General features: G+C 35.6%; 1 protein-coding gene across 1 annotated transcript in view; it reads right to left on the bottom strand.

Annotated features, from left to right (window-relative positions):
* POLQ (DNA polymerase theta) overlaps nt 1-19,842 on the bottom strand; it is a 96,618-nt gene that overhangs the window by 51,058 nt on the left and 25,718 nt on the right. The window contains exons 10-15 of the mRNA XM_063095068.1: nt 17,429-17,571; nt 14,988-15,192; nt 14,512-14,654; nt 9,405-9,598; nt 7,645-7,769; nt 6,014-6,257 (exon numbers count right to left, since the gene is read on the bottom strand). Coding sequence (XP_062951138.1) covers nt 6,014-6,257; nt 7,645-7,769; nt 9,405-9,598; nt 14,512-14,654; nt 14,988-15,192; nt 17,429-17,571 — 1,054 coding nt within the window. The remainder of the gene's footprint in view (nt 1-6,013; nt 6,258-7,644; nt 7,770-9,404; nt 9,599-14,511; nt 14,655-14,987; nt 15,193-17,428; nt 17,572-19,842) is intronic.

Genomic DNA, 19,842 nt, shown 5'->3' with positions numbered 1-19,842 from the left:
CTCTTCTATCCACACCCTCCACAAAAGTAAGGACAAGGGAGGAAAATTAATATACAAATGTTATATATTGGAACAAAGTAGAAAATAATGCACTTTAAAAATGGAAGGAGAAATGAGAAGCAAAAAGTAAAGTAAGCTCAATGATTGCTGTTGAGGCAACAGGTAGGAGTTAAAATCTTGATGAACCAGATAATGAAAAGTACAAACTACTAGAACAAAAATATACACCTTTATATAAATTTAAAACTGAAACAGCAAAGTGTACCCAACAGGTAAAAAAGAAACATAGCGAACATCACATAATACACATAATACACAAATTATAAAATAATTTAAGAGAATTAATACCAAACATATCAATCATATCAATCAGCATGAATAGAATTAAGTCCTCTATTAAAAGAAAAAGATTTTAAGTTTAGTTCAAAAGTAAAACTCAACTACAATTCAATGTAGTACTCAAAAAACTTATCTAAATTAAATTGATTTCAAAAGGCTAAAAATAAAGGGATGGACAAAAGAATTCCCAGGCAAAGGAAAACACGAAGAAAGCTCTAAGAGATATTCTGATTTCAGACAAAATACAATTCAAGCCAAAAAGCATTAAACATGACAGAGAAGGATACTGTTAATGCTCAAAACCACAATCACAATAATGAATATTTACACATCAAATAACAACTACTTTCATGAAGCAAACATTATAGGAGATGACAAGGACACACAGAGAGAAGCACATTAGCAATAGAAGACTATTTTTTAAGAATTCATATACTTTTTAAATTAATTTTTTTAATTGAAACATAGTTATATACTTTTATGGGGTACAGAGCTATCAGTATTTATGTACAGTATGTGATCAAATCAATGTTATTAGCAAGTTCATCATTACAAATAATTATTTTTTGTGTCCCTTAACCAGTTACTCCCTAACTCCCCTCCTCCTCCCCCTTCCTAAACTCTAGTAACTACAGACCTGTTCTCTCTTTCTGAAAGTTCAACATTTTACTGTGGTCTGTTTCATCACAGCTCTATTTACAATAGCTAAGATATGCAACCAACCTAAATGTCCATCAACAGCCAACTGGATAAGGAAAATGTGGTCTATATACACACTGGAATGAATACTACTCAGCCATAAAAAAGAATGAAATTTTGCCATTTGCAGCAACATGGATGAGCTTGGAGAAAATCACATTAAGTGAAAAAAGCCACAAAGAGAAATACTCCATGTCCTCACCCATAAGTGGGAGGAAAGAAAGGAACAAGGGAAGAAACAATAGTAGACTTTAACAAACCACTCTTGCTAAAAGACAGAAAAAGTGTGTTTGTGTCTGTATGGAGGATGGAGAGGAGGGATACGTAAGAAAAAGAACCTAATGAACATAAGCAATAAGGTAGACTTTATATGATTGTATTTCAAATGTTATATCTTTATAATAGTAAATACATCTAGTTTGTATTGATCATTTATTAGGTCACAAACAAAACATCCAGTGAATGCCACAAAGTAGAAATGTTACAAAAAACACTTAAATTGCAATGCGATAAAACCAGAAATTATTAACCAAATAAAAAGACAAAAAGCACTTCCACCTGGACATTTTTAAAAACCCTCCTACTGAACAATTGTTGGTGGAACAGCTAACCACATAATTCCTAAAAATACAACCCCTACATATCAGAATGTATGGGTTACATTTAAAGCAGAGATCATAGGAAAATTCACAGCACTAAATTCATACAATTAAACTAAAAACACATAGCATTTTATTTATCAATAAAATATAGAAGTAAATGAATTAAATTCCCATTTTGAGGGAGAAAAAACAGAAAAAGCACAACAAAGTAAAACAAAAGAAAGCACAAGAAAGGAAATAATAAAACTAAAGGGGCTGGCTGGTTAGCTCACTTAGGAGACCATGGTGCTGGTAACATCAAGGTCACGGCTTTGGATCCCCATACTGGCCAGCCACTTAAAAAAAAAAAACCCAAAAAACTAAATAAATAAACAAAAATTGAAAGAGGAAATAAATGAGGTAGATTATTTTTTTAAAAGTAGCCCTAACTAATAAAGCAAAATCCTGAATACTTTTTAGTTTACAAAATAAACAAATCATTAGTTAACTTGATCAAGAAAATATATATGAGAAACTAGAAATTTATAAAATAAGAAATGACAAGGATGGAATGGTCAGTGAAACAGAAGAAATATTTAAAATTCCTAAGAGACTAATTTACAGACCTCTACAAAAATATATTTGAAAACCTAGATGAAATGGATAATTTCCTAGGGAAATACAGATTACCAAAATTAGACATATAAAACTTAAACAGAGCAATTTCTGAAAAAATAAAATAGAGACAGTAATCAAGAAAATAACCCCATAAAAAGGTACTAGTCAAGTTTCAAAGGGTGATCATACCAAACTTTCACCCATATAGTCCCAAGAATCCACAAACTATTTCAGAGCACTGAAAATGAAAATTTCCTAATTCTTTTTTGTGAAGCAAGTCTGACACTAACCATTGATACCAAAACCTGAATAATGACAGTGCCAAAAACACAAGAAAACTACAGATCAATATTATTTATGAATAACAATACAAAAGCATACTAAATTAAATATTAGCAAACAGAATCTAACATCATGTAAAAAATAATACAACAATAACAAGTGAGAGTGAGATTTATTTGGGGAATGCAGATTAATTCAATGTTAGAAAATCTATGAATATACTATGCTAATAGAGATAAGGGAGGGAAAACCCCAATAATTATCTCCATAGATGCTGAAAAGCCTTTGACAAGATTCAATACCCATTCCTGATTTTTAAAAATTCAAGAAAATTACAATTAATCAACATTTTCTTAAAATTATAAAGCACACACACACACACATATCCATAGCCCTGAAGCCAGCATCTTCCTGGGTAACACTAGAGGCATCTACAGTAAGATCACAAAGCAAAAATGCCCACCATCTCTACTGCTATTCAACATTGTAACATTGTTACAAATATTAGCTAATTCAATTAGACAAGAGAAACCAATGAGAAGCATAAGAATTGATAAGGAAGAAGAAAAACATCTCTATCTACAGATGATATCACAGTATACCTAGAAAACTCTAGTGAATCAATAACGAAAAGTAATTCAAACAATAAGAGAATTCAGAAAGTAACGGGATAAAAAATACACACAAATTAACAGGCTTAATGTACTCACATAATAACCATGTAGAGGACATAATAAAAGAGAACCATCAATTAAAATAACAACAAAGATTAAATGGGAATAAATTTAACAGGAAAGTGCAAAATTTAGTATAAGAAAAACTTTTAGAAACTCCTGAATTGTTTTGTGTCCTTTTGGCTAAGATCAAGTGTAAAAACTCCTGAACAACACAAAGACTAAATCAAATGCAAAAATATCACTTATCCTTGGATAGACTGACTCAACATTATAAAGATGTCAGTTCTTCATAAATTAAACTTTATTACATCCCAATAAAAATAGCAACAAGGCACTGTAAATCTCATATGCACAGACATGCAAGAATTGCCAGGAAAATACCGAAAAACTATGAGGGGGAACGTGTCCTACAAGACATTAAAACATACTCTAAAGACTTTATAATTAACAGCATAGTACTGGTCATGAATTGACAAAAAGAAGAGTAGAATAGAGAGTCCAGAAATAGACCTGAGTACATACACATATTTAACATATGATGAAGGTGGCATCTCAAATCACTGAGACAAAGAAACTTTTTAATAAATGAGAACCTTGTTTTTTTTTACGATAGCAATGTATTTCATTGTATGAAGATTCCAGAATTGGGCCAACCCTGTGGCTCACTCGGGAGAGTGCAGCGCTGGGAGCGCCGAGGCCATGGGTTTGGATTCTATATAGGGATGGCTGGTGTGCTCACTGGCTGAGGGCGGTGCGAGCGACACCAAGCCAAGGGTTACGATCCCCTTACCGGTCACGAAAAAAAAAAATTTTTTTTAAATAAAATAAAATAAAAATAAAAGGAGTAATATCTGGCTTTAAAAAAAAAAAAAAAAAGATTCCAGAATTTATTTAAACAGTCTACTACAGACGGATATTTACGTTGTTTCTAATCTTATACAAACAATATTACTACAAATTACCTGTAAACATATCATTTCACAGGTATGGAAAATATCCATAAATTATTAGAAGTCAAACTGGGGACTAAGGAATATATATATTTTTAATTTTAATAGATAACTGTCAAATTGCCCTCCACTGAGGCTGAATCAGTTTTCTTCCTCACCAGCAAAGAGAGTACCTATTTCCCCAAACTTTTACCAACATGGTATAACAAATTTTCCTTTTTTTTCTTATTTAATAATGTAGCTTTAAAGGTATTATGATGAACTCTTGAAAATAAAATTTTTCTTAACTATCTGATTTAGAAATTCAGAACTGTCATGAGAGAAGAGATGCAGAAAAGAAACAAAGTGATTATTAAAAAGCAACTATTGCTAAGCCGGGTCCTCTAGAGCTCAGGGGATGAGGAAAGACCCACAGACTTCATGAAGGCAGGAGAAGCCATGATGAGAGAAAGAAAGGGCTGTTCTGACCGTTTCTAGTCCCTACCATTTCAAGGCTAGCCCTGGTGAGCACACAGAGCAAGAGCTGGCAAAAGTCTTCAAACTTCGTATGAAGTTGCTTGGAGGCAGCAGGGGAGAAGAGGGCCTTCATGGCCCCCAAGCCAGCAAGACCACTAACAGGGTTCCCATGGACTCACATAGGAGTGAGGGGCCAAAACAACTGAAAAAAGGAACCAGTCAGAGGTCAGTGAGTCATCACAAGGGACCAATGCATGGCCTGTCCCATGGGAAGTGTTTGGAGCATGGGGTGTTGGGGAGACAGGCCCACCAGGGGAACACTGGGGCGCAGCATGCACAGCTGATCTACCCTCCAATCAGCACAGGCCCACTCAGTGGAGATTGGTCAGGAATATAGAACCGAAGGAAGTGCAGTTTGATGAAAAGACTCAGGCCCAGACCAGTTTCCACACAACCCAGGTGTATAAGACCTCACGAGACCCAGAAGTGCTTACAGGGTCAACAATTAAAATCTGAGCTGCAATCCCACTGCTGGGAATATACCCAGAGGAATGGAAATCATCAAGTCGAAGGTATACCTGTTCCCCAATGTTCATTGCAGCACTCTTTACAATAGCCAAGAGTTGGAACCAGCCCAAATGTCCATCATCGGATGAGGATACGGAAAATGTGGTACATCTACACAATGGAATACTACTCAGCTATAAAAACGAATGAAATACTGCCATTTGCAACAACATGGATGGACCTTGAGAGAATTATATTAAGTGAAACGAGTCAGGCACAGAAAGAGAAATACCACATGTTCTCACTTACTGGTGGGAGATAAAAATAAATAAATAAATTCACACACACACACACACACACACACACACACACACAAAAAAAAAAAAAAAAAAACCAGGGGGGAGAAGAAGACATAACAATTACAATTCCTTGAAATTGACACAACAAGCATACAGAAAGGACACTGTTGGGAAGGAGGGGGGAGATGGAGGAGGGAGGGAGGTTTTGGTAATGGGCCATAATAATCAACCACATTGTATATCGACAAAATAAAATTAAAAGAAAAAAAAATTAAATTGTTCTTGCCTAAAGAAAATTTAAAATGAGCCCTGGATATATAATAAAAATCAAAATACAGCATAGCAGAAAGTATAGGTACCATATTTTCACTCAATCTTTCTAGGAGAGAATTATGATAGTCTCAGAAATGTCTTTTAAGTCATGCAATATTTTTAAAATATACAAAATAAAAATTAATCCTCAACGGCAGAAAAGTAGCTACATTGTCTTCCTCTTATACCAAGTATGTCATGAGATTATCTGAGAAGAAAATATTTTAATACATTATCTTTTAAAAAATTGACAATTTTTCATTTGATAACCCTTTACAGAAGGACTTTCTTACCTTTTGAAAGGAACAGCATTTTTCAGAGCCACCTCCACCTCAGCAATACTTGCTCTAGCAAGATCTGCCACAGTAAGAAAGCCAGAAGCATAGAGGAACCTGGCTCGCTGTGCATTAAGTAGCGATACCCGGACCAGGTCACACAGCTCCCTCTGGATACCAAATGTAAGACGCTTCTGAAATCGGGAAAGTAGTAGTTCCATGTTGTGCCAGCCCAGACGGTTGGAAAATACTGTAACCATCCCTAGAACATTTATAGAATATTTGTTGAATTAAAAATTCCCTATAGACCAATTCTCCATTTCTTTAGATGTACTCTGTTTCCCTGCAGAACTGTAACGTTTAACAAGGCTCAAGGTGTAAGTTAACAGGAGAGCAGACATATATTAAGGGCCTAGCTAACTGGACAATGAATGTGCTAATAAACACATTAAATGTCATCTCATTTATTCTTAATTCTAAACTCAACATTTGAAAACTGAGGTAGAGCACATCAACACAAAACAAGCAAAAAGTCCCCATCCTAGTTCATTCCTCTCTCTCTCTCTCTCTCCCCCTCTCTCTCTCTCTCTCTCCCCCTCTCCCCCCTCTCCCTCTCCCTCTCCCTCTCCCTCTCTTCCCCAAAGGGGATCTTAACCCTTGACTTGGTGTTGTCAGCACCACACTCTCCCAAGTGAGCTAACTGGCCATCCCTATATAGGGATCCCAAGTGAGCCATGGGCCAGCCCTTTCCTTTCTTGTTTTAAGGAAGAAAGAACTCTTAAAAACAGGTGAGGGACTCTTTCCACCTAGAGGAAAACAACAGAGCTGATTTAAATATTCAGGTGTTGAGAGGACTACAAGGAATGAAGTTCCTACTGTAATTTTCTTCAAAAAAAAGGTTACCCAGCTCAGTAGCTATACCCTCCTGAAATAAAGAGACCAGAGCAACCAAGTGTCGAAAATCATTAAGAAAGTCACTTCCTATGAGAACATTAACCCTACAGGCAATCTTAGATCTTTGATGCCAGTAACTCCCTTCTTACCACCAACTCCCCTCATCCTCCCCTCAACACATCCTCATATGCACACACCTGCACAATGAAACCTCTTGGGCATATAAATACACACTCCCTCTAGTAGCTCAGTCTTTCCTTCCTGAGGGCTTGTAAGGATTCCTTAGTAAAATTAAACCCTGAATTTCCATTTCCCTAAGCTTAGAAGATATGGGTTTAATATATTAAGGCAGGCCAGTACTTCCTTAGAAGAAATAGAATTTAGAAGACTCAGGAGTCCAGAAATCCCTCTCCATCTGCCATTCTCTACCTTAACATGTATTAATCAATATCTTGATGAGAAAAGGGAAACCACTGAGAACTTTGTTTGTTCTTAAAACAGAAAAAAAGAAAGAGGAACAGTTAGCAGGTTGCTAAGGAATGGAAGGGAAACAAGGTCCATACTCTGACCTAGTTGCCAGTCCTCTGCAGCAGGGTGCTGAGCCCAGAGGAGCCATAGTTTCAGATTTTCTGATGACAGGGACTACACGAAATTTTAGAAAGGCGTACAATAAAATGGAATTTGGAAAAAAAAAAAATTTAACTTGACCTCAAATCACAGTTTTAAATAAATGTGAAACCCTTTGTTTAACTAACCTGCATAAACAGCAGCTGACTGTTGCAAAGATTGAATCTGTCCACGGTTGCATCCATACTTCTGATTAATTTCCTTTAAGGGAACTTCACTGATTAAATCTAATAGCACAAGGCTGGTGAAAAACCTAAAAGTAAATCACCAAAAGTATGGTAAGTGATCATTTATGTCTACTAAGAAAGTACAATATGTTTTGCAATACAACTAAGAACCAAAAAAGCAACAGAGGGTTTACACAACCTGGAAGATTGCTAATTGGAAATAGGGTTAGTGGACAAAGACTGAGATCAACACTTGCAAAGCAAGTTTTGACATGCATTAGTACTATAGCAAAGAACTAATGTCTATATATCAAAAAAAGTCCCCATATTTCAATATTGCTAATTAATTTTAAAAAACAACATTTGGTTCAAGAGATGTGACAAGACACAGTGGAAGCCGAACACAGCCACAACTAGGCAAGCTGCTGCCACCGCCCCGGGCCCCACTAGGGTCTGAGGCATGGAGCCGGAAGAAGCCAAACCCAGCCGCAACTAGGTAAAGAGCACACATTTTCACTTGGCTGGCCTACCATAGCCACCACAATTGCCATGGCTGATGCAAAAGTGGCTAGTCTCTATAGCAGCAGTCACAGCCACCATGCAAATCGCATGCCAGACTCTCAATTTCATTGACACAGGAGAGGCACCAGCAGAGACCAAAAACAAAACAAAAAATAAAATAAAATAAAAAGAAGAGGTCCTCTCTCTCCACAAAACAGATCCAGAGTAACAGAAGCAGCATCTGATTTATGATAATAAGGGAGGACTTGATCACACTTCTCTCAGTAGTGGACAAATGATCTTCCCAACAAACCAACAGAGGAACAGTTAATCTATCAGATAAAGAGAACAGATGTACGGTTATTAGAGGAGAGAGGAGGAAGGGGGGAGACCGGATAAGGGCACAAAGAATAAGTATGATTTGTAACAAAGAATATGCTAATAAATAATATTTTTTTTTTAATGTGATGTAGGGCCGAGCCCGTGGCGCACTCGGGAGAGTGGGCGCTGGGAGCGCGGCGATGCTCCCACCGCGGGTTCGGATCCTATATAGGAATGGCCGGTGCACTCACTGGCTGAGTACCGGTCACGAAAAAGACAAAAAAAAAAAAAAAAAAAAATGTGATGTCACAAAAATTTAAAAGAAGACTTTGTACACCATGATATTACCATCTAATCAGATTTCAATAAAATGAAGGAATCTGATTATAAAATCCAGTTTCGATTTGAAAGGCAACAGTCGCACAAATAATCCAAGTATATAAATCCCTATAAAATTTACACTTGACTACATTATAAACAATATACTAGAGACTAATGCTTTAAGAAAAAATTTTTTATTATATTTCAGAGAAGCTAAAAGCCTATATGATTTCCCCATCTGAATCTTTTAATTAGATCTTCCATAATGATAATGAATCACTTCGAAGAATGATACAAAGCATAACCACAAATGAAGCCACAGTAAGTTGGCAATTCTTCTTAAGAAAGGGAAGTAATTAAATATTGTACTTTAAAAGATCTTCAAATGTAACTGTTGCTGAACTATAACCTGTAGGAATAAACTAACATATTTAGAAATTCAGTAAATACAGGAATCTGAAAAATTTTACTAGAATCAGCCAAAACTATTATTTTATTGATAATGAAAGTGACCACAAGAAATTGGACATCTACTATATGCCAGACACTCTAAAGAGTTCAGATTCCTTGATTTTTACCTTTTATGGATGGCCATTTGTCGGTGCTGTCTCTCCGTTCTGGCTGCGACTTTTCCTTTCACACAGCGAGCCAAGAACCCTTCTTCAACTCCTACTAGCTCTGCCACCCTTTTCATAGAAGTTGGCAACTTCTCCCATATACAGAAAAATCGATACCAATCAATAACAGTCCAGTCCTCAAACATAGGTGTAACCTGAAGGAAAGAAGCATCATTCATTAGCCAAAACTATTACATTACAAAAGGAACAAAATTATAAAATATAAACTTCATATTAAAGACAAAAACCACAAGATTTAGAAAAATTGCTGTGATAATACCTCATTTACATGGAAACATCATTTATTAACAAACAACTTACTGACAGTACAAAAGGAAAGAGACCACTAAGTATACAAACTGGATTTTATAAAACTCGACTCTTTAGTCATAGACACTTTTAATCTCAATATTCTGACTTTAGGTACAATTATTAGTACTTTGTATAATTTCCAAAAAAGAATCAGTAAAATAGAAAGAGAAGAGGAGGAAGGGAGAAATCAATATTCAGAGTTGATATACTGTCTAAAATGTCCAGGATTCAACAAAATACTGTGAGACATGCAAGAAACAGGAAAATGTCTCCCAAGCACAGGGGAAAAGCAGACAAAAGAAACTCCTTTGAGAAAGAACAGATGTTGGCATAAGCAAACATTATAAATATGGTCAAAGAACAAAAGAAAACCATTCTTAAAGAAATAAAGGAACCTGAGTTCATCTGTTTTCAAGGGAAAAAAAAAAAAAGAAGGAAAGCCTGATGACAATGTCTCATCAAGTAGAGAATATGAATAAAGAGAAAAGTACAAAAAAAGAGCCAAATGGAAATTCTGCAGTTGAAAAATACAATAGTGAAATGAATAAATCACTAGAGAGCATAACAGTATGAGGGTACTTCAAAAAGTTCATGGAGATATAGAACTAAAAGATAATACAAATCTGTTCATGAACTTTTTGAAGTACTCTCGTATATCCAAGCTGACGTAAGAAAGAATCAGCAAACATGAAGATAGATTGATAGAGATTATGTAACCTGAAAGAGGGAGAAAAAGGGAGAAAAAATGAACAGAGCCTCAGAGAAATGTGGTAAACATTAAGAGTATATGTATAATGAGAGTACACGAACACATGTCTAATGAGAGTACCAGAAGATAGAAAGGCATGGTCCTACAATCTAATCACCTCTTCAAGGCACTACCTTTCAATTAGCACAAAAGGATTTTCCACCCTCAACCGTTACAGTGGGGATTAAGCTTCTAATATATCAAATTTGGGGGACACAATTCGATCAACCCACAGCAAACACTGAAAAAGGAGAGCAACAAGGGAAAACTAGACCTACCAGATAAAACATAGGATAAATTTTAAAAGCTTTTAATTAAAACAGAGAAGGACTGGCTCAGTTCACTTGGTTAGAGCATGGTGCTGATAACACTAAGGTCAAGGATTCGGATCCCACACTGTTCAGCCACCAAAAATAAAAAATTAAACAGAGGTACTTGTGCACAAATCAATCAAATTGGTCTACTGTCAGACCAACAAATGAAACAGAAATATACTCAATGACAAATGGAAATTAGAAATATATCTAAATACAAGGGGCAATTAGTACATAAAAGTTGGCTTCTTGAGTCACTGTGAGTAAAGGAACATTTTAAAAAATGCTGGGAGTACATATAGCCATTATGAAAAAAAGAGATAAAATTGAAGAACCATATACCAGAATAAACTCCAAATGAAGCAGAGCTCAAAATAGGGGAACCACAGCTATACAATTGAAGAAAATGTGAGAGAATTCCTTAATAATCTCAGACCAAGAAAAGACTTTCTCACTGATTCAAAAGTTCATAAATTCAACTACATTCTTTAAAATTTTAGACAAAACACTATCAGCAAAGTCAAAAGACAAGTGAAAAACCAGAGAGAAAATACTTTCAACTTATACCACAAAGTACTAATCTCCCTAATATGTAAAGAACACTTAAAATTTAAGAAGACTAAAAACACAATAAAAAAATGAGCAAAAGACATAGACAATTGATTGAGATTAAAAAAAAAGAAGTAAATCACTCAAACAGTTGGAAAAAGTGTTCAAATTTACTCGTAATATAAAAAATGTAAATTAAAACTACTCTCACAAATACACAAGCTTGACAATATACTCTATTTGTGAAGATCTGAAAAAACAACCACTCTCACATATCACTGATAAAATTTTAAAATGATACAAACTCTACGAAGGGCAATTTTGAAAAACCAAAATCACTTATCCCTTTACACTTTACCCAGCAATAGCACTTCTGGGAGTCTTTCCTAAAAATACACCTCCATAAAAACTAAACACTATATGCACCAAGTTATTTACTGCAGCATCATTTGCCATAACAAAATATCAGAAACAATCTAAATGTCCACAAATAGGGAACTTATTAAATAAACAATGGTACATCTATCTACCCATGCAATGGAGTTATACAGCTATAAAAAAGAATAAAAAGTGTCAATGAACTGATACGAAGTGATTTCCAAGATACATTGTTAATGGAAAAAAAGGAAGATATAGAATAATACTTATAGCATGCTATCCTTAGTATAAGAAAGAAGGTGAAGTAAGAATATACAAGAAGTGCTTGCTAATCTTTGTAAAACAAAATAAGAGAAAGGATACATCAAAAGCAAATGAAAACAGTTATTTATGAAGGTAGGTGGAAAAGGCATACAGGAGATATAGGAGTCAGACTTCTGACTGTTCCTTTTTATACAGCTGTGACTTTTGAATCACATAAATGTATTACATATTCAAAAAATAAAATAGTACACACAAATTCTAAATGTTTTATTTAACTTAAAACACAAATGTAGGGCCGGCCCGTGGCTCACTTGTGAAAGTGTGGTGCTGACAGCACCAAGGCAATGGGTTTGGATCCCTATATAGGGATGGCTGGTTAGCTCACTTGGGAGAGCATGGTGCTGACAACACCAAGTCAAGGGTTAAGATCCCCTTACCGGTCATCTTAAAAGGAAAAAGAAAAAAAAAAAAAAAAACACAAATGTACAGTTACTTGCCAATATTTTGAGCTAGGGTCAAGGCCTTTTGCGTGAATCTGTTGATTAGAATTTACCACTGCTTTCTTAGGTAAACCACACCCACAATATACTGCCTAAAAAAAATTGCAGTTTCTAGTTTGTAAAGTGAAGTTGGAAATTAAAGATAAGTGCAAAATAATCTGTGAGCAGTATCCTTCTGGTTTTTTCCCATCTAGATTTTATAACTTTTTCTCAGAACTTTTACAGTTGTCTCACTCACATATTTCATCAGAAATATTTTTAATAACTTGCATTCGACCTAATTTTCATGGAAATAAATTGGCATGAACATGTTTAGAAGCAAACACAATTAATGGGCATACAACTCAAGTGGTGAGAGAAGTGTATGAGACCACTCACCACAAGCATTCAGTGTACCAACGCCCATCACCAGTGTTTATGTCTTACAGAGGGAATAGGAGTATTTAGGCAATCTGCCAAATGACTTATACAATTTTTATGGGAGAATTTTCTAGATATAATAGATAGTATTTATTAAATATTTACTAAGATATCAAATATTCATCAAACGCTATTAGCCCTGAGGTAATTATTATTATCTCCATTTTACACATAAGAAAAATAGCATCTTAGGAAAGGTTAAATACTCAACCAAAGTTTTATAATTATTAAGTGATGAGGCCAAAAGTTGAACTAAGGCAGTCTGACCCTAGAACCCATAATCTTAGCCACTGTATTACAAATGAGACTTATTTTTTAGGGCCATGATAAATGCCTGGTAAGAACTGCTTTGAGATTCTTCCCAGCCACATTCTAGGGCACAGACCTTTGAGCCCATTATAACTCATGTATTACACATTTGTAAGAAAAAAAAAAAATGGCATTTTCAAGATATTTCTCCTCTGTTCACTATACAGCATTTTTATTAAAACACATTTCCCGATAAGCCTTCATTTTAATGAGAATTTCACTTTTACCTCCCCACACACACACCTGCTTATTAAAATGTATTCATCTGCTCTTAACTTTTTCTTTTCTTTTTTTTTTTTTTTTTTTTTGCACTGGCCAGGAATTGAACCCTGGATCTTGGTGTTATCAGCACCACATACTAACCAACTGAGCTAACCAGCCAGCCCCATCTGCTCTTAACTGACAAAATAAATTATTTCTGGGCACAGACTATAACCTCAAACTCTATTTTCTGTTTCTATTTCTGCCAGAGAATATGACCTCAAACTCTATTTTATCCAATTCTTATCAAATCTTTCTTATAAGGAAAAATATTCATAGAGGATTATCTAAAACAAACTTTAAAAATTCCTTATTGGATTATAGAATTTTTTATCAGAATAAAAATTGGGTGGGAGGGGGGAGAGGGAGGGGGAAGGGAGGTTTCGGTAATGGCCCACAATAATCAATCACATTGTATATCAACAAAATAAGAAAAAAAAAAAAAAAAAAGAAAAGAAATTTTTATCAGAATATAAGTCCCAAGTTTCTTTCTAAGACCAAATTTCTCTTAGGCAGTGAAATACAATGCTTTTCCTAAACATGTTTTATTTTTCATCTTATGAATATTGAGATTAATCAAGCTTCCCTCTTTGCTTTAGTTGCTAGAAAACTAAGAATTAAAGCTGGCAACAGCAACTGTACATGACTTAATGGCATATGTGTTTATGTACCAACCTTTGCTTGAGTTTTACACTACCATCTTATCTTCAATTTGCTGATATCTCATTGTCCTTTGCTGTTCTCTTATATACTGTAAAATACATATTTTTTATAAACCACTTCAAATCCTTTATGAAAGGAGATTGGAGAAAATAAGGTCACTAGAAAGAACATTTAGCTTATTACTTGAAAACAATTATCTTTCTTATCTCTTCTTCCCTATTCCCACGACTACTAACCTCGTCAAAGAAAACAGACAAGATGTTCCTATAACATACCTTTGATGCTTAGGACTCTATAAATTTTTTTCCTCCCCGTTTCCACAAACATAGTAGTTAGGAAACAGAACTTACCAGATAGACAATATGAAGATCATTCTCTAAAACAAAGCCTTTCATTGCTCTTTGGAGGTCAGCAAAAATATCTAAGGTATCAGTTGGAGAAAGTGAAGAAGAAAGAGTAGCTGAACCAAGATGTGTTGGATGGTACACCTTTCCTGGTTCGGGGTCGGGTGGGAAAATAGGGGAAATGTCAAAAATAAAACAAAACACTGTCTTTCTGTATTCCATAATTAACCTTCTTGGCTCTGACAAATTTTACAAACATTCATATCTAACGTATGGAAATTTATGAGCAGGCTCTATGTTAATTGTCCGAAGTTGCTGAACATAACACTGACTTACTAAAAATGAGTTGACACACTGCTTGAAAAATCAGTTTCCTTTTACACTACTTGAAAAGTCAACTTCCTTTTACTAAGCAGTCTTACACATTCTAAGTCACTAAAGATGAAAACATGAGTAAATTACAACTCAGAAGTCATATTTACCTTCTGTTCCATCACTGGCTTCTGTAATCTGGATGAATTCGTTTTCTAGCAGCCACATCACACAGGCCTCGATTGCTCCAAGTTGAAAAGAATCTTGATTTCTCTGAATTCCCTGATTCCCTTCTTTCATACTGGCAGCCAAAAATGTGCAAGAAGCATAAGTCTGCATATCTTGCGATGTACTTGCCACTCCACCAACTATTATCTGATAGAAGAAGTTTAAAATTTCTGTAACTTTTTAATTAAGACATGCAGGACCCTCATGACATAAAAGAAATGAAATGATTTTATTCTCTGGAAATAGTCTGAGAATCTTAATATAGAGATTATTATCTATTCCATCGTCACATTTGTAAATGTATATAACACCTACTAACAACATGAAAAGTTTTTCTTAAAAGTAGATATATCTTCTTGTAAAAAAAAGTAAAGGACGCATTATCCATCTGAAATTTTGGAACAACATATATAAAAGAGGCAGTGGATAGCTCATGGCCATGAACCAAATCAATTCTTTCATCCATCCTCCTAAAATATATGGGCCTAGTGGAATGCTCCTATTAAATACTTCCCACCCAGAAGAGGGATGGCAATAAGTACAGAAAAAGATGAAATCAGTTGTATCTTATGGATATCATTTTCCCACAACTCCATTACATATTCTAATTTGCCGCTTGCCTTCTTTTACTTAATGTATTGGCGTGGGTTAAATACCCCCTCAAAACTTAATCCCTACTATAACTGTTGAGGGTAAGAAATCCTATTACGATAATTGAAAGGTGGGGCCTTATAGAAGTGACTAGATTGTATGACCATGCTGCACTGAATGGATTAATAATGGTGGTCAGGGGCGTGGTTCTGAGGCTTTTAAAGGAGAACACATGAGAGGTTAGTCTCTCTCTGCTCTGCTATTTTCTGCCATGTGAGACCCCTGTGTTGCTGTAAAGCCACTACCAAAAAGACCCTCACCAGATGCGTTCCTGGGACTTTGGACTTTCTAGTTTCCAAAATTGTAAGCAATGAATTTTTTTTTCTTATAATCACCCAGTTCCAGGTATTTTGTTATAAGCAACAGAAAGGGAGTAGTACATATATTAGACACATATCACCATAAACAGAGCTATCTCATTCTTTTTACTGACCACAAAGCATGGTTTTACCATAATTTATTCAGTATTAACAGTATTTTGGTTTTTCCCAATTTTTTCTAATTACTAATAGTACTATAATAAACATTCTTGTAAATTTGATTTGATGTAATTTCACAAATATATCCCTAGGTAAAATTCCTAGGTGCGAAACTGCTAGATAAATGGATGTGTGCATTTTTTATTTTAGTAGGTATGGCCAAGTTGCCCTCTGAAAGAGTTTCACCAGTGTATGAAAGTACCTACTTTCTACATCCTCACCAACCCTATGTTATCAAGTTTTTGGTTTTTTTTTTTCAAACTGATAGTAAAAGGGAAAAAAAAAAAAAAGAGTATGCATATAGGTATCACTAACACTATTACTGAAATCAAGACCAAGGCATGCTGGTATATGCATAGAAAACTTTTCTGAATAGACACGTGACATACTGAACAGGGGTTACCTTCTGAGCAGAAGGTTTTATTTTTCACTTTAGATTTTTCTGTATGATGGGAAATTTCTAATAATGTGTATTTGTAACCTGATATTATTTTAATGGCAACAGGTATTATCTGGATAGAAGAACTAGGGTCCATTTTTGTCACATTTTCTTTAAATTCAGAAAATAACTTTAAAAATCTAAAAAATAAAAAGAACCATCTGGCATTTGGTTTTAAGTCACTGTTTTGAAATGGACTGATATAGCACTAGCTGTATAAAATGCCAGCACAAAACTACGTATACTCACATATGTATAGGAAATAACTATAGATTCAGGCTTGGGAAGGCTATATAAGTGTAACAATCTTAAAAATAAATACAAAGCTAAGGTTTTCCCACACTAAAGTTCTACCACTGTAATACTGGTCTTGTATAAGTCAGTTTTCTATTGCTAATAACAGAATACCTGAAAGTGGGTAGCATATAAAGAAAAGAGATTTCTTATAGTTTCGGAGGCTGGAAAGTCCAAAGTTCGGGGGGTATGTCTGGTGAGGGCCTTCTTGTTCTTGGGAACCCTCTGCAGAGTCTCTAGGCTATGCAGGTTATCACATAGTGAGGATAGCAAGTGCCAACGTGCTCACTTGCTCCCCTTAATAAATCCCCTAGTACCACTCTTGTGATAACCATTCATTTATTAATACATAAATGGATTAATCCATTCATAAATGCATAGCCATCATGATCCAATCACCTCTTAAAGGCCCCATCTTTCAAATACCATATTGGGATCTAAGCTTGGGTGAGCTTGGGTGGACTTTAAAACCATAGCAGGTATAAAAGAGTGAATGGTAATTTAGTGAACTCTCTCTTACCTCCAGAATAGCTCGTACCATGCTGGCAGTTACTTCTTCTCCTTCTTGTCTTTGCAGACAGCTGCAAACAGGTTTTAGAGATCCCTGAAGTAGAGCTATGCCTTTTGATTTCTCAGAGTTCTTACAAACTAAGATACTCTCACCTATAATCCAAAACCACACAATTACAAAATCAAAACACATTTCCATAAGATATCTGCTACAGAGAATTTAAGTTTGTCTTATTTGTTTAAAAGGAGCTAAGAGATGTTAGTGGTTGTTACGGTCACAGAATTATGGATAATGTTTTTGTTTTTTTCAACTTTGGATAGAAGATGATCAGAATATGCTACGCCAAAATATGCTACTTAGGCATGAGGATTATTTTGAGCTTAAGGCAACTGGGAAGCAACAAACACAAAGAGCTCTTTGTTCTATCCCTATCTGCCTAAAAGCAAGACCTAAATTTCCCTTTGTGAAGATGTTTCCCCTCCCCTCTCCCATACCAGGAAGAGAACAACCCTTATTACTGGAGACAGAAGGTCAGCACCAAGATGGGTCTGCACCAACCAACCTTACTAAAATAACCCTTATCTTCCATTAGTTTCCCCCATATATTTACCTTCTCACAATTAACTGCCCCTAAAAGCCCAATCACCTTTTCCCTTATCTTGTCACTTCTCCACAGTTTATTGCCCTTTGTTAAAATGTTATATAAGACCTCAAGTCTAACAGCTTTTTGGGTCTTCACTTCTTTTCTATGAGGGCCTCCATGAACATAAAAATTAAAATATTAACATCAAATACAGCTTATCAGCCTTCTCTCCTGTTAATCTATCTTTTGTCAATTTAATAAGCAGATCACAGCTGCAGAACCCCAAAAAAATAGAGTAAAAGTTTTTTTTCTTCCCCTACAGGATTAACCATTTATCACTGAATAATTAACTAACTAATAGAGGTACTTTGAAAATTATTCAGTAAAACACAAATGCAAATTATTACTAGTTACATGTGATAATAAAATAAATTCAGAAATACAGCTACCTAAAAATTACATTATAACATTTACTAATCTAAATGCTTTAGGTTATTGTGATAATCAAATGAACAAAAATACATGAAAGGACTTGTAAGTTAGAAATATATACAAATACACAATTTAAACAAATACAAATTATTGTAACAATTAAGACTAGAGAATATCATAATTTTTTTTCTAAAATGAATCTAATGATAGGGGAAACAGGTAATAAGAGGTTAAAAAAGCAAAATGAAGAATATTTGGGCTTTTTTTCTTTTTTCAATTTTATAAAAAAAGTGGCACTGTGGTGTAGTATCCTAACCACCCCAGACAGAGAGAAGGTACAGATGATGCTATCCTAACAATGACTTCCAAACTGAGAATCAAGGTAGGATAAAGTAAAGGGACTTTAAAATTGATAATCACTGGCCATTTATCCCAGATATAATTAAGAAAAGATAAGCACCATTAGAGAAACAAGACATCAGCCAGATGGTAGAATAGGAGATCCCAGGCTTCACTAACTCCTACAGAAAGTTGAGCTAGCAACTATTCACAGACAAGAACATCTTCGTGAAAATGCAAACTCTCAGGAATCAGCCTGAGACATGCACACACCACAGAACCAAATAAAACCACAAGAGAGGGTAAGAGAAATGGTCTTACTTCGACTGCATCACCCCCTTACCCTTGCCCAAGTCAGCACAGCATCACAGAGAGACGAATCCCGAGGCCTCACAATTTCTACAGTGGTAAAAGACAACCTGAGGCAGACTTATAACTTCCCTAGCATTCTAAGACTCTTCCCAGAAAACTCATTCCAGTCTCACCTCACAGGAAACACAAGGGTAACAGCACAACTCAATCAACTGGGGTGAAGTAGAAACAAAACAAGGACAAAGAGCTCACAGTGACCAGCATTCAGATCTTGGTGGTAGCTCTATGCATCTGCCAGCAGTGGTGCCCAATCAGAGGTATCAGTCAGAAGTATATCCCACATGTAAAGCCAAGCTAGATGCTCCCAGAAGTGGTAGGAAGTTAGACAGCTAGCTTCCAGGCCCACCCTCAGAAGTCCACCCCAAGCCCACCCAGGGAGGGACATGACCACCACAGCATGAGTCAGCAAAGAGCACAAGCTAATTCTGCCACTCCCAGGAGTTTAAACAATACTCAGCCTAACCTGAAAGCCTACTCCAAGGCCCAACCCAAGAAGAGAGACACCCATATCAGTGCATTTTAGCAAAATGCAGAGGCAATTTCTGCCATATCTGGGACTTTAAACAGTGCTCAGCAAGCATTAAAACCCACTCCAAGGCCCCACACCTAGGCAGGGAGGCAAATCTCAACCATGCATTTCTTCCAAGCACAGCAGCTGGTCCCATCCATGCCAAACAGCAACTCCACCTAACCTCAG

This window comes from Cynocephalus volans, chromosome 1, assembly GCF_027409185.1.
Source record: "Cynocephalus volans isolate mCynVol1 chromosome 1, mCynVol1.pri, whole genome shotgun sequence".
NCBI lineage: Eukaryota > Metazoa > Chordata > Mammalia > Dermoptera > Cynocephalidae > Cynocephalus > Cynocephalus volans.
Note: the sequence above shows the minus strand (reverse complement) of the source record. Positions and strands in the feature narration are given on the sequence as shown.